At 37.8% G+C, this 16925-nt stretch overlaps 1 protein-coding gene across 6 annotated transcripts in view; it reads left to right on the forward strand.

Annotated features, from left to right (window-relative positions):
• The window catches only part of LOC150101210 (nuclear factor 1 X-type-like), a 675427-nt gene that overhangs the window by 244132 nt on the left and 414370 nt on the right, over positions 1-16925 (forward strand). For all 6 annotated transcript variants that reach the window (XM_090401618.1, XM_090401622.1, XM_090401623.1 and 3 more), the window contains exon 5: positions 6262-6445. In XM_090401618.1, coding sequence (XP_090257744.1) covers positions 6262-6445 — 184 coding nt within the window. The remainder of the gene's footprint in view (positions 1-6261; positions 6446-16925) is intronic.

A 16925-nucleotide genomic window follows, 5' to 3' on the forward strand; every position in this document is an offset into this window, starting at 1 on the left:
TGTGACAGTTCTTGACACTGAAATAGTTCAAGTACTCATATTTAACCATAATATTATGGTGTCTGTTATTACATTTTACAGACATAGCAGTTCTTTTACAATAACAGCAAACTCTTTAAGAATATTATTAAATTTTTTTCTTTCAATTTATATTAGTCTAGGAACTGTGATTTTTTAGTGACTACTAAAAAATCAGTACTTGGCAGTGTTTTAATGATGAAAATAAGACTAAATATGTCTGATTTATGCATGGTTTGTTTATTTGTATACATTGCTACAGATGCATAATAATAATTTATGGCATAAACAAAAACAAGAATATATATATATATATACACACAGGGTGTCTCAAAAAATGTATATACACTTCAACAACTGATAACTCACTTAATGTTCGTTATTTTGCAGGTTTAATGGATTTGAAATAATGGCTGAAACCAGACTAAGTTTTGAGGAAAGAAAATGTATCCTAAAACGCTACTGGAAGTATAAAAATGTAGTGGAAGTGCAAAGACAGTTTAGAAGAGAATTTCAATGAGATCCACCTATGAGACTTACTCTCACTCAAATTAGAAATAAATTTGAAGAAGATGGAACTGTTCAAAATGTCCATAAGCAATGTTCAGGAAGACCACAAACAGCTATGAGGCCCGCAACAGAAGAAAGGTTGATTGAAACACATCATCAAAGTTCAAGAAAATCTGTGCGACAAGCGTCTCGTGAGATAGGAGTATCAAAATCAAGTGTCCATCGCATGTTGAAGCGCAGTCATTGGAAAAGTTACATTCCAAGAATGGTACACGCTCTCAACAAAGATGATCTGGATAGGAGAATGCAGTTTTGTGAGTGGTATTTGAAAAATGTGAAGAAGACGACGCACAATTTCCAAGACAAATTGTGTAGAGTGATGAGGCCCCATTTAAATTAAATTGGTCAATTAACCGGCACAATTGCACTTACTGGGCACCTGAGAATCCGCAGGTTATGGAGGAACATCATGTAAATTTACCAGGAGTGATGGTGTGGTGTGGCTTATCAGCACATGGATTAATTGGACCATTCTTTTTCGACAGTACTATAACTGGTGTCAATTACTTGAACTTGCTGCATGAAGCTGTCATGCCACGTATTCAAGAGGACTTTTATTTTCAACAAGATGGGGCACCCTCACACTACCATTAAGATGTGAGGGCCTATCTTGATGAGACTCTACCCAACAGATGAATTGGAAGAAGAGGTTCTGTAGAATACCCCCCCCCCCTACGTTTATCACCTCATGCCAATGGACCTCTTATGGGGATTTATCAAGGATAAAGTTTACACTTCAAAACTGGCACCAGTGGACGACTTGAATGCAGCAATCAAAAGAGAATGCGCCCAGCTACAAGAGAAAATGATTCTCAGTGTTTGCAATTCCATCGCTGCACGTTATCAGTGGTGCCTGGACCAAGACGGTCATCAGTTTGAATACAGATGTTGAGGGATGAAAAGTACATTTATGGAGTGTACTTTGCAATGTGAAAGTTAACTGTATTATAATAAATACCAATTTTATGATCATTCAAAGTGTGTATACATTTTTCTGAGACACCCTGTATGTATGTATGTATGTGCGTGTGTGTGTGTGTGTGTGTGTGTATATATATTATTGAAATTAGGATTTACTCGGGATGTATACATTTATAAAAATAAATTTAACTGACTAGAACCCGAGAAAGTATAACAAAAACCTTTAATACATCACGACTAGTTTCATTGGTGCTCCGACTTCTTCAGGTGAGAAATAAAAAACATAAGATATAAAAATAACAAGGTAAAAAACATGGATTTTCCAGCTTAATAAAAAGCAGAATAGTAACAGTCATATTTGAATAGGTGACCACGTGCTACCGTTGGCATGAGTTGAATGTGTGCGACAGCTAATTTTAGAGCGCCAGTACTGGATTACTGTGCTATGGGAATCAGGCAAATTGTAGCTTAGATTGTTATTCAAATGTGAAGGGTCCAGAACTATTTCTTTTGATTCGATAATTCTTCTTTCGAATTCATCCTTGCATATATATAAATTAGTAGTGCGTTCCCAGTTAACTTGATGTGGCTGTTCTTCAAGGTTAGAGTTTGCCGAGAAGAGGACATGACTGGAAAGGGCGCTTGCTCGTGTTCTACTGTAAGAGATGTCACGTCTATGTTCCTCAAGACGAAGTGAAACAGATTTATCTGTCTGGCCAAAATAAGGTCGACCACAGTCGCACAAAACTTTATAAACACCAGGAAAATGCAGTTGGTTGTGCTTTGGTTTTGGTCGACTCAGAAAAAAACGAAGTTTTGGCAGAGTAGTATAGTCGGTCTTTATGTTGAATTTCTTCAAAATCTTAGCTAGTTTTGGGGTAAGAAGAAGAACTTCAAACAGAGCTTAACTTCCTGAAAAACACCTTCTTAAATAATGGATATTCGTCTCGTAACATCACTAAACGTTTGAGACACGCCAACATCCTCGACAAGAAGATGATTCCAACCCTATCACTCATATACAGTTACCATTTATCAGCTCTCTTACCAAAAGGGTTGACAAAAGGTGAGGCACCTTTTGTCAACCCTTTTGTCAGGGTCTGGCTCCCACTGATGATGCTTTTGTGCAAAAGTGGTCCCTTTCCTTGAGATATGAGAGGCTCTGCTTGGGATAGGTTTTTGCCTGTTTCTGAGTGGGGCCACCACTTAGATTATGGCTCTATCTGGTGATGGGATGAGCCTGCCACTGGGTAGAGCCAACACTGAAAAGTTCTTCTTGGTGACGGGGTGAGCCTGTCAGTGAGTGGAACAACGCTCAGTTGGACAGTCAATCGTAGGGAGTGGTCTGGGGGATTGCCTAATTTTTAGAGAGGTCTTTACTTAAACACACCTCAATAAAGGTTGAAACTGGTCTGGGTAGTGGCCTTTCCTTTAAGGCATAGCATTATACACGTCCTCAAGGGGATGTTCTTTGCATTATGAGAGATACTAAGACAAGTGATGAGAGCTTCTTCCACCTTTACCACGAGTTGCCTCAGTCCTGAAGATACTTCAGGCACAAACTTTGTTTGCTTACACTTGGATAAAGGATTAAACTAAATTTATTATAGCAATTTACAGTTGATACTATCAGGCAAACCCTAATATCGGGTATGGCTTTGATCAGTTCCTGTACCCTTTGAGGGAGACTTTCCACCAATGGGTGGCAGTCATGAGGTGCAATTTGTCTCCATTCCTCCATCAAAGTAGCACTGAGTTCAGCAACAGATCAAGGACATGCTGCTCTGGACCTCAATCGCCATTAGAATTCATCCCACAGGTGTTTGATGGGGTTGAGGTCAGGACTCTGCACAGGCCAGGACAGTCATTTAACACTCATCTCTTCATAGCATTCCTTGACAGCTGTAGCTTTGTGACATGGGACATTGTCTTGATAGTAACATGGGTCCGTTCCATGAAAACTCCACAGTGTAGGCAGCACCTGATTATCCAGAATATTAAAGTACTGAGCTGCCTTCATGGAATCACAGACAATGATCAGTGGTCCTGCTCCAAACCAGCTGAATGCACCCCACACTATTACTCCACCACCACTAAACTTTACTGTGGTTACAACACACTATGGTAACAAGCATTCACAAGGCTGCCTCCACACGAACACTCTGCCATCAGACTGGAAACATTTGAACCTTGATTCACTGCTCCTGAGTACCAGTTTCCATGGTCAATTGTCCAGTTCATGCACTCTTTGCACCAAGCCAAATGAGCCGCTTTGTTGTTGCTGTGGTTCAGCTTGTGTGCCACTGCTCTCTTCCATGGAAATCCAGTAAATGGAGTTCATTTCATACAGTATTTGAACCTTGATTCACTGCTCCTGAGTACCAGTTTCCATGGTCAATTGTCCAGTTCATGCACTCTTTGCACCAAGCCAAATGAGCCGCTTTGTTGTTGCTGTGGGTCAGCTTGTGTGCCACTGCTCTTCCATGGAAATCCAGTAAATGGAGTTCATTTCATACAGTATTTGTGCTCACCATGGTATTACTGGCAATCTGGAACTCATCATGGATGGTCTGTGCCATTCTAGCCAGTTTTTGCATGTGAACAGTTTTAATCCCCTCCTGTCCTCGTCAATCATTTTTGACAGCCTCCCTGGGTGTTTTCCTGCACTAGTGATGCCAGAATGTCTCTGTTTGTTGATCATATCACATTCCATTGATTTTGGATGCTCCAGTTTGAGCGGAAATGACACGTATGGTCATGCCACCAATGTGACAGCCCACAATGACACCTCTCCCAAAGTCACCGAGTTCACGTCCTGTTGCTATCCCACCTGTATTCAACTGCTACGATGAAATATTGCTTCCTACTATCTGTACACTGGTTTTTATGTTATTATCAAACCTGGGATGTTTCATAACTTCAAATATGTGTGTGTGTATAAACTATGTAATTGAGAAAAACTACTAAAATTGTGTGACAAGAGAACTGATGTCAGAGAAACATAACAAAGATCCTTAACCTAATTCAGCCATATTTCCCCTCCTGACATAATTGAATTTTTCAGATTCAACGTATATGCAGGCTATTTCCTATCGAAAGGGAAAATAACAGCTCGATGGTACTGCTATGGGTTCCCTTGCTCCCCCCCCCCCCAGCTAACTTTTAGATGGAACATTTTGAAAATCAAGCACTCAACACAGCCATGCTTAAACGAATAGTTTGACCGCACTATGTTGATGACTTGTCTGCTGTTTGGTCTCATGGTCCAGACACATTAGATACATTTTGGGCACATCTTAACAGCCAACACCCTAAAATAAACTTCACCATAGAAAAAGAAAGTAACCGACTTCCTAATGGTCATTTCTTCTTTTCCATTTATAGTAAACCTATTCATGCAGGAAGATATTTACATAAACAGTCACACTACCACTACTCTTCCCAGCAATATGGCATCCTCAAAATACTTACTCACTGAGCCAAGGCTGTTTGTTCAAATGACACAGCTTGAAACTGAACTCAGGGATCATTACAACACCTTTTTAGCCAATGACTGCAGCCCATGTAAAATAGATAAAATATTACATGCATCCTGCCTTCTTTCCAATGTCCATTACACAGGATCACAGCAAAACCATTTTCATCCCATATTTCTAATGTACCCTTAACAAAAATGTTAAGGGTACATTAGAAAAAAATAGTCAAAGTTCTCTGCAGATATGATCTCCATCCCTTTTCAAACATTTCATTCAGCTAGCTATCTTGGTATGCTCTCCTAAACATCAATACATCCTCTTGAACATCCTGGGGTGTATAAAAGTTTCTTGTGCCTGAAGTTAGGCCTACTTTGGACAGACTGGTAGATCAGTTAACATCTGCCTAGAAGAGCACAAAATTTACATCCACGATCATCTGTTTGGCAAGTCTAGATTGGCAGACTAAATCTCCTTCACATACAATCAAATAGATTGTATGGGAATTAAATAGAAATCATGTAAGTCTGAGAGACTATTTTTAGAATCAGCATTAGCTATGAAGCACTCTACTAACCTCAACGAGTATGGCTGCATTAATTTACCAAAGATCTGGGAGACTCAGTTTAAGACCTGATAGCTTGACTTCTCTAAATTAACTTTCTGGTTATGTGACTCATAGAGGGTGCCATATAAGGACATTAGTTCTGTTGTCAGTTACAATTTAAATTGTTTTCCTCAGTTACATAGTTTTGTGCTGCATGCTTGTCACAGTTGTATTTGTGCTCTGATGATGGTGGTTAGAAAACCAGCAAAATATTAATGAGTTTAATAAAACTTTATCCCTTCCCCCTCTCTTGGTGTTATTTATACCATAAAACATTTTTATGAATCAACAACACCTAATCATTTTCATATGAATACTACAGATAATTTTGCTGAAACAATGTTGTGAATTAATATAATTAGAAATGCTATAAATAATTAAAAAAATCCAGGTTTGTGGTATTTGGGACATATGTCAGAAAACTTTTTTCTTTCAGTCAGTGGTGTTTGCTTTCTCTGTTAGTAGGCATATTATTTAATATATGAGTAAAGTAAACATCATGCATCTTTTCTACAGCTTTAAACTGTGATTGCTATCAGTTTCTAGAAATTAGTCTTAAAATTTTGACAAGTACTAATAATCACATGTATACTTAAAAAAAAAAAAAAAATATATATATATATATATATATATATGCACACACACACACACATTGATTTTCTTTTATTATAGGTATGGCGGTTAGATCTGGTGATGGTAATTCTGTTTAAGGCTATTCCCCTGGAAAGTACTGATGGGGAACGCTTGGAAAAGTCACCTGAGTGCCTCCAACCTAATCTCTGTGTCAATCCTTACCACATCAATGTCTCCGTCCGAGAGCTTGACCTTTACCTGGCTAATTTTATATTAAGTCACGGTGGGTTTGAATTATTATTTATTTTTAATCCTTATATGTATTCAGCATATTTTTAAATTCTCTTTTATTCATATTTAGTATCAATATATAATAATAAAAAAAAAAGCACATACAATTGAATCTCAACATAGCTAACTAATAGTGATTACTGAGACAATTTCTTATAATGGACAGTTTGCTATAGAGAATTTCTTTTAGTACAACATCATCATCATCATCATCAAATTCCTGCCATGTACCCTCAAGGGGTGTACAGGATATGACAGTACTACATGAAAAAATTACATCATTACTAACTTCCTATCTACAATTTTCCTCCAAATCAGTCTGTTACTTGTCAAGACTCCAACATTATCAGATCTTAAATTTCTATCGTCTAAGGCACTTTGTACCGTATCAATCCACCTATATCTTGGTCTTCCTCTGGGTCGTTTTCCTGCCAACCTGGCAGAGAACACTTGTTTTGCTAATCTTTCCTCTCCCATTCTATTTAAGTGACCATACCATCTGAGATTAGCTCTGCTAACGCATTCCTGGATGCTGACAATGTCAAGTTCTTTCCTAATATCCTCATTTTTAATATGATATTGCCATTGATGCCATCTGTTCACGCCTCTAATCTTTCTCAGGACTCTCATATCTGCGGTCTCTAGTCTTTGGTCAAGTGTTTTACTTCTGACCCAGCTCTCAGATCCATAAGTTAAAATTGGTTTGAACACAGTCTTGTATACAGCTAATTTAGTGTTCCGACTAATTTCTTTCTTATTCCATATGAATTTATTCAATTGACTTCCCACCATACCAGCTTTGCTGATTCTGTTGTCTATTTCTATATTTAATTTACCATCTTCAGTAAAAATTGTGCCTAAGTAGCTGAAATGTTTTACTTGTTCCACAGGTTCTCCATTCACAACACAGTTGACATTTTCAAAGATTCTGCCTATTTTCATTGTCTTTGTCTTTTTATTGCTGACCTTCATACCATATCTATTACAACAGCTATTCAATTTAGTCAGAGAATCTTGCAGATTTGTAGCGGATTTATTTAGAAGTATAACATCATCCGCATAAAGCAAAGAGCTGACATTAACATCTCCAATTTTGATATCAGGTTTAATACCACATTCCTTCATAATGTGATCCATATAGATAATGAATAACAGAGGGGATAATGTACATCCTTGTCTCACACCAGATTTAACATTAAACCATCTTCCTGTACTTCCTTCAATTCTAACTGCTGACTCACAACTCAAATAAAGACTAAGTATTGCTTGATATAATGCCCCATTGACACCATATAACTGCAGCGTATTGAATAGCTTCTCTCTTGGCACCTTGTCATATGCCTTTTGCAGATCGACAAAACTTAAATACAGATCTTTGTTATATTCCCATGCTTTCTCGACTATTTGTCGTAAAGTGAAGATCTGATCCTGACAGCCTCTATTTGGCCTGAATCCAGCTTGTTCTTCACCAAGCTTTTCTTCCACAATTCTTCTCAACCGTTTCTCAAGTATACTTGCATAGATCTTGCCAGGAACACTTAGTAGGGAAATACCTCTGTAATTCTCACATTCAGTTTTATTTCCCTTTTTATATATAGGTACTATGAGAGCTCTACTCCAATCATCGGGAATTCGTCCCTCTGTCCAGGCTTTCTGAACTATGCAGTGCAGCCACTGTAAGACTCTTATACCACCATACTTCAGCATTTCTGGTCGAATATCATCTAGTCCTGCTGCCTTTCCACATTTCAAGCCTTTGATGGCTTCTTCTACTTCCAGTATGGATATGTATTCCTGACTGCATGCCTGGTCAGTGTTTTTTACCACTGTGCTGTCATCACTGCTTGTTTCATTTAGCAGTTTTTCAAAGTAATTACTCCATACTTCAAGGATATCTTTTTCTCCTGTTTTCATTTCACCTTTATCATCTCTAATTCCTTTTACAGCACTCTTTCCTCCATTCCTAAGCTTCTTCAACAACCTCCAGAATATTTTGCCACCTTCTTGATATTTATTTTCTATATTCTTGCCAAAGTCCTCCCATGACTTTTGTTTAGCTAGTTTTACACACTGTTTAGCTTTCTTACATTTGTCTCTGTATTCTGTAAGAGTAAAAGCTGACTTATTTGCCAGGAACTTTGATATGCTTTCTTCTTTTCCTTCACTACCTCTTTAACTTCCTGTGTCCACCAGGGAGTTCTGATTTTTTTATCCTTGCACACAACCTCACCACATGCCTCTCTGGCAGAATCAATCAATGTTTCCTTCAGAGTTTGCCACTGAATCTCCAAGGTTTGATTCCTGTTCTCAAACTCTTTCATTTTCTTTTCAATAATATTTCTGTATTTTAGTCTACAGTTCACATCTGAGAGCTGCTCAACTTTTATTCGCTTTAAAACTTTCTTACATGTTATTCTTTTCAATATGAAATTCAATTTTATCCTGCTCAAGACTAAATAGTGATCACTTCCAATTTCAAATCCTCTGTACACTCTGGTGTCCTGCACCAGGGAGAAAACATCACTATCAACAATAACATAGTCAATGAGACTTTTCTTATTCCTAGCCTCTTCTCTCCATGTGAATTTGTGCACATTTTTATGTTGGAACATGGTGTTAGTAATAACCAGTCCATGTCCTGAGCAGAAATCCAACAGATATTTGCCATTATTATTAGCTTTGCTCTTTTCTCCAAATTTTCCCAAAATATTTTTGTATGTCTCACAATCATTTCCTACTCTACTATTTAGATCCCCAACAAGGACCAACTTTTCCTTTTTCATTGTGTCAGTTGCTTTTTCTAAAGCCTCAAAAAATTCCTCCACTTCTACCTTAGTAGAACCTTCTGTGGGACCATAGGCACAAATAAGTCTCATTGTCCAGTTCCCCATTCTCATATTTGCCCACATTACTCTACTTGAGACTGACTGCCATTCAAGAAGATTAGCCTCGTATTTTGTGTTGAATACTATGGCTACTCCTTCTTTTCCTTGATTGTCATTGCCTGAATATAACATTTTGTATTTATTGCTCAGAAAGATCTCACCAGTTTTGATCTTTTTTGTTTCAGTCACCCCTATTATGTCGATCTGGTACTTATCTAATTCCTCAGCTAGCTCCATTTCTTTGCCATTCAGGCTTCTTACGTTGATAGTACCGATCTTTAACTCTGGTGATGTTGAGTTGGGGTTTGTTTTCGGATTTGTTCCAGTAGCTGACTTTTCGCTGTTCGCCCTGGTTCCCTGGCGAAAACAACGGGGGCCTTGTTTAACCGGGCGACGCCCCAGCCGGCATGAAATTTTGTCATGTTGTACCATCATTTTTTATTTTGGTTTAACCAATAAGAATACAATTTGGTCGGCTAAATCCCAAATTGCCAGCCCATCCTCGTTCGTTCAGTATCAAAGTAGATACCCAACAGGGTGCACCACGAGAAGGTGAGGATTGGACATTAGGTCAGAAGCCCTGGTCGGTTCTCCGCATTCCTTTAAAGGCTATGTGGAGGTCTCCTCTCAGTTATACAGCTTTGACCCACAACATTGTATATAAAATTTTGGATAGGGCTTTCCAGTAGTGTGTAACAACAAATATGTCTGTTAAATTGGTTTTCTCACTATTCTGTGAGTGAAAACTCTAGCTCTCTTACCTTTCTTAACTGCCCACAAACTTAGGTTCCATGAATGAGTGTCCCCCCCCCCCCCTTGTCTATTCCCTACCTTCCATATAATGAAAAATTTTATCAGTTGATAACCTATAGTCCTCTATAGTATAATTTCTCTTTCTCCTGTTTACCATATAGAGTATGTGTGCAGTTCACATACTCTCAGTCTGATCTGATAATCCCAAGATCATGTTTGTTACTCTTCTTTGCCTTCTTCCAACAGTGTCTTTATCCACTCTGAACCCAGGAGTCCAAATGGGTGTATACTTTAAAAGATGTGCAGATTTTCGGTCGTATCAAGGTCTTGTAAAGAGGCAAAATTACTTCCTTATCTTTACATGTCAAGGTACATTTTAACATTGCAATTATCCTCTGAGTTATATTTGCAATTTTAGCAATGTGACCTTTGAACTTTAGTTTCCTATCCACTATAACTCCAAGATCCCTAGCCTCATTAATTTCTTGTAACATAATTCCATCAATATAATATTCTGTTGGAAATCTCATCATACCAAAGTGCATAACTTTACACTTGTTAACACTGACTTGACAGCCATTATCATTTGCTTATGTTCAAGCTTATTCAGATCATTCTGTAAGTGTTGTATATCAGTGGCATTCCTGATTGCCCTGTCTATATAATAGAATAACATCTGAGTTGGACAAAGGAACTGGCTACACAGTGGTACTTCTGGATTTTGCTAAGGCTTTTGACAGGATACCCCATAGAACACTGTTACGCAAATTGGAGCAGATGGGAATGGATATTAAATTGGTGATATGGATAGGAGAATGGCTCAGGGAGAGATACCATAAGGTGGTGTATGGAGGAGCCGAGTCCAGAATGAGGCAGGTGACCAGTGGTGTGCCTCAGGGCTCTGTGCTTGGGCCAATGTTGTTTAATTTGTATATAAATGATATAGGAAACGGCTTAAAGGGAGATATTCAGTTGTTTGCTGATGATGCAAAGTTGTGTAGTGCAATAAAAAATCAAGCTGATGTTGAAAGTTTGCAGGAGGATTTAAATAAGCTGGTAAAATGGGCAAAAGAAAATGGATGTCAGTTCAATGTGGAAAAGTGTAAAGTCATGCATTTTGGGATTAAAAGATTACCAGCTGTGCACTACATCGATGGAAAGGTACTCCAAGAGATTGATGAGGCTAGGGACTTAGGGGTATTGGTAGATAGGGAGATGAAGTTCAGAAGACACATTGCTAAGGTGTCCAAGATTGCACATAGGATTACTTGGTTGTTGAGGAACACACTGACATCCAGAGATAAAGAGGTTATTATTCCCCTTTATAAAGCATTGATACTTCCACATTTGGATTACTGTGCTCAGGTCTGGTCACCTGGATTCCTTGGAGATGAGGAGGCTGTGGAGAGGGTTCAGAGAAGAGTGACCAAGTTGGTGAGTGATATAAAAAATGCTCCCTACATTGATAGATTGAGAGCTTGTGGATTGCAGAGATTGGTTGATAGGCGAAGAAGAGGGGATATGATAGAAACATTCAAATTACTAAAAGGTTTTTATAGGATTGATGCAGGGGAAATGTTTCAGCTGTGTGATAGTGATGGAAGAACAAGAGGTCCTCTCTGGAAATTAAAGAAGAGTGTGGTTAACAAAGGTGTCAGAACAAGGTTTTTTGCCTGGAGGGTGGTGAATGAGTGGAATTCATTGCCTGACTTAGTTGTGAGCTCTTCGTCTGTAAATGAACTCAAGAAGAGATATGACAGATATTGTTTTGCTAGTTTGGGTCTCCCGCGATGAGTCTACTGACTCCATGGAGATACCCGTAATAATAATAATAATCTTTGCATCATCAGCAAACAGTTAACAGGCATTTAATAGGATACCACATGAAAGGCTGTTGCATAAACTGGAGAATATGGGATTGGAATATAAACTCTTGACTGGTGCCAGGGGATGGTTGACACACAGATATCAAAAAGTGGTATACAGTGGGTGTGAATCTGCCAAATTTAAGATGACCAGTGGTGTTCCTCAGGGTTCAGTCCTTGGGCCATTATTGTTCACTCTATACATTAATGACATCAGGCAGGTTTAACATGATGTGCAATTGTTTGCTGATGATGCAAAGATAGCAGGTCAATCAGGGATGCTACTGATATTCAGCACTTACAAAATGATTTGAATTGGCTAGAAATTTGGGCAAAAGAAAATGGCTGTCAGTTTAATGTTAGTAAGTGTAAAGTTATGCACTTTGGCTTGATGAGATTTCCATCCACCTATTATATTAGCAGAGTTATGTTACAAGAAACTGAGGAAGGAAGCAAGGGATCTTGAAGTATTGGTGGATAGGAATTTGAAGTTCAAAGGTCGCATAGCAAAAGTTGCAAATACAACTCGGAGAATAATTGCAACGTTGAAGCGAAGCTTCAACATTGCAATAAGGATAAGGAAGTCATTTTTTCTCTTTATATGGCTTTGACAAGACCACATGGATTATTGTGCACATATTTGGTCTCCCAGATTCCAAGGGGATAAAAAAGCTGTGGATAGGGTGCAATGAAAAGTTACAAAGTTATAAAAAGTTATATCCGGGTTATGGGATTTAGATTATGAGGACAGATGCAAGTATGTGGATTACAGACTTTGGTTAACAGGAGAAAGAGGGGTGATATGTTAGAGTGTAACAAATGCTGTTTGTAATAACTTATTTTATTCTTATTTTACTAATTAGCAGTGTGCACTTTTACTCCCGTAACCTTCCTTACTTATTCTACTGCGTACTATGTTTATCCACCTTCCATATTTACTAGTCATATGCCTATGAACACTGGAAAATTTATTTGTAAGACTGCACCATCCAGTATATCAATATTTGGCATAAGACTCAATAAAACGTCCAGTAGATCTCTCTTACTAGCGTAAATTCCTTCAACAAAGTTTACATAAACAGCGTGGTTCTTAAGTAATTAAACTGCGCTTTTAATGCCTTAATTGTTTTCCCACTCACAAGTCCAATTATTTTTAGAAATAGTGCATTGTAAGATAAAGGATCAGGCAGCACTCTTTTAACAAATAATTAAAACACATTTATTTACATTAATATAAAATATACATGAATCGAATGACAGGGAGATTGCTTTCTCTACCCATCAAAAAAATCTTTAGCATAAAATTAGAACCCTTTTACTTCAACACTAAATAATCTCTTTAGCTCAAAAACTTATTTAATCTCTGCTTACAAATTCAACTTATTAAACTTCTAGTTTACTCACAAAGAGGTTAGTTAACTCTCTGCTAAGTTATTTTTACAAATTTCATATCAACTTCTAACATGCCAATTGACTCTCTTATGGACACTTCTTATAACTATTAAACTAATTCTTAACAGTTCATATATAACATATCTCCTGGATTATAAGAGAAAATGTACAAAAAGAATGGAACTTACAGAGGCTGTGTTGCACATTCAGTCAAGACTCGTACACTGAAGTCTTTCTGGCATTTCTTTCATCTGGAGTTTTAGGCTTCCTTCAGAAGTGTCTTGCTTCAGCGGTATCATGTCAGGATATTGGCGGGCTTTTGGACTGCAATTTGCGGTACTTGAATAGCACATGTAAGAGGTTTCAGCATGCAGGCAAATTCTCCTCTGGAGCCTACTTTGGGAACTTGTGTGTCTAACTGCCACTGACTGGCTCTGGCTCTCTCTTCGGTAACAATGCTTCACCTTGCTCTCTCAGCAACTGGATCTTGGCTCTCCTCTCTTGGCAACTGTATCTCGGCTCTCCTCTGTCGGCAACTGGACCTGGACACTCCTCTCTCTGCAACTGGACCTGGACTGTCCTCTTAGTAACTGGGGCCTTGCCTCTCCTCTTTCTCTGCTGCCACTGCTCTGGTTCCGACTGCCTCTCCTCTGCCGACGACTGGAAGCTCCTTATGCCCGGCTCAGTCCCCTTTTGTTTTGCAATCTCGGGTCCTTGCACTAAGGGTAGTAAACCCTGAAGAATTCGGCTTGACTCTTTCATCTTCTTTTAAGTTCAATCCGCTCTTTGTTCTCCTTCAAGCACTCACCTTTTTTTTTTTTTATCTTGCCAGTCAGCAGAACCTTGTCTGAACCTAGCGGCACTCTTAGATACTAACTTTAAAGGTGTTATGCGCAGAGCTCTCAAACAACTTTCTCCTACACATAACTGTAAACAACTTTCTCATGCTCTTATATAGAGCTATATATAAAGTTCCGGTGGCAAAGCATTGCCTTTGTTTTTGACATTAAAACAGTAAATACAGTCACTTCCCATAGGGTTAACTACATTAATATTTAGCAAAATATACATAGAAACAAACAAGGTTATTTGCAGTTCTCGTGAGACTTGACTTCTGTAAAATCGATATAAAGTGCTTTGGTATTTTTAAGCTATATCGAATTTTACAAGAAGTCTGTAAACTTTTGAATATGTGTTATAGGATATCAATCTGATGAAAATTTTCATTATATGGAAAGTGGGGAGAGAACATGAGGGCATCTATGGAAGTTAAGTTCATTCGCAGTCAAGAAATGGGTAAGAGCTAGTTTTTTCTCTCACAAAGCAGTGAGTGAGTGGAATTATTTGCCTTTAGGGGTAGTGAGTGCATCTAGTCTGAATGAATTTAAGGGAACGTATTACAGCTGGTTTGAGGTGATTTATAGCCTTCCTCGATGAGACCTTGACTCCCTGGAGGTCTCAGATAATAATAATAATAATAATCTCCTGTCAGTTCTTTCCCAGTATCATTAATGTATAGATTTTAACAACAGTGATCCATGGACTGATCCCTGGATTAACATCACTGGTCATGTGATGTGAATCTGGTAGATTCACAATCACTTTTTGATAATATCCATCAGCCACCCATTTATCCAAGTCAGAAGTTTATATTCCGATCCAATATTCACCAGTTTATGCAACAGCCTTCCATGTGGTATCATAGATCATATTCAGTCAATAAGCCTGCTGATTGAAAAATGCAATGAATACAAGTTTCCTCTTCATATAGCCTTCATAGATTTTAAAATAGCTTTTGATTGCATAAAAACATCATCAATAATATAAAACCTTAGAGATTATGCACTGAAAAGCAATTTATTGGCATAATAAAATATATTTGTTAAAATGCTACAGCAAATATCATTTTCAATGAAATAAGCAAAAAATTTCACATAAATCAAGGAATAAGGCAAGGAGACGCCATTTATCCCCAAGACCTCACATTAACAATGATTATTATTATTCGTGACACCTCCAAGGAGTCCGAAGACTCATCGCGGGAGGACACCCATTGTACAACTCTCCGTCTCCACCACTACACCAAACCTCTACTACCAATCATTTACATCAGCACCATCTACTTCCCACCACCACTGCAGCTAGTATTTTTGTCTGTAAATTGCGTGTGTTCTGAAAGGCTGATTTGTCTGTATGCAGGATGAAAAACCCAATTTTTCGGGAGAAAAAACCCTGTTGCCTCCGTATGAGATCGGCTAACTCACCTTCGATTGAAAAAGTTCAGAATGGTTCAATAAAGGAGTCATATTAATGGAACTAAATTAAACAGCATAAGATTTGCTGATGATATTCATATTATTGCAAACAGTATGAAAAATTTAAAAGATATTATAGAAGATTAAGAACTAAATCACTAGAAATTGGATTAGACATTAATTCTGAGAAAACCAAAATAATGACAAACCGAAAAGGACATGATGAAAGACACAGCATTATAAGGTAAACAATAAAGAAATTGAAATAGTAGATGAGACTTAGGAAAATTGTTAACATTGAAGAAACAAGGAGTCATAGAAGAAGTGAAAAGAAGAATAGGAATGGGATGATCAGCTTTCGGAAAATTGAAGAGATTTTTTAAACAGTAAAATAAAACCTGAGAACAGTGCAAGACTGTTCAACCAATGTGTGTTGGCTGTTATGATGTATGGAGCAGAAACCTTGCCAATCAAAAAGGAAATAATAGATAAAATGCAAAACAACAGAAAGAAGAATGGAAAGATGTCTACTAAACATCAGACTCAAAGATAAAATCAAAAATTAAGAAATGAAAGCTGAAACAAAATTTTTAGATATTGGAGAAAACATACTTTGAAAGAAATGGAAATGAGCAGGACACATTGCAAGACTCAAGGATAGTAGATGGACAAAGGTTTTACTGGAGTGGCAGCCATATGAAGGTAAAAGATCTGTGAAAGAAGATGGTCAGATGATATAAGGAAAAACAACTAGAATTCCCTGGCATCAACAAGCTCAGGATATAAACAGATGGAGAGAATTGGGGACACCTATAGCTAGAAGTGGCTATAAAAAGGGCTAAAAGAAAGAAATAGTTTATATTCCAATCCCATATTCTCCAGTATATGCAACAGCCTTTCATGTGGTATCTTATCAAATGCCTTAGCAAAGTCTCACAGTATCATAGTGTATCCATTCCCTTTATCCAAATCAAGCATAACGTTATTATAAAATATGAGCAGATTGCTAAAACATGACCTCCATTTAGTAAACTCATCTGTTCTTAGCAAAATATAGCTTGTCTGTCACCCCATTTCTGTATTCAAGTTCTTATCAACCTCTCTAAAATCTGCACCACCACCACTCCAGAGATATGGTAGGTCAGTAGTTAGACATATTTGTCTTTTGCACCCTTCTCCAATGGAACTGTTATACATTCTTTCCATTCTGTGATATCTTTCCAGAGCTGAGACTCAAGTTATATAAACATGACAAAAGCCAAGCCATTTTGGCTGAACATTCTTTCAGCACACACATTCTGATATCTCATCTGGCCTTATTG

The sequence above is a fragment of the Typopeltis vanoorti genome, chromosome 12 (assembly GCF_054136105.1).
Source record: "Typopeltis vanoorti isolate ZY-2024b chromosome 12, IOZ_Tvanoo_1.0, whole genome shotgun sequence".
NCBI classification, from domain to species: Eukaryota; Metazoa; Arthropoda; class Arachnida; order Uropygi; family Thelyphonidae; genus Typopeltis; species Typopeltis vanoorti.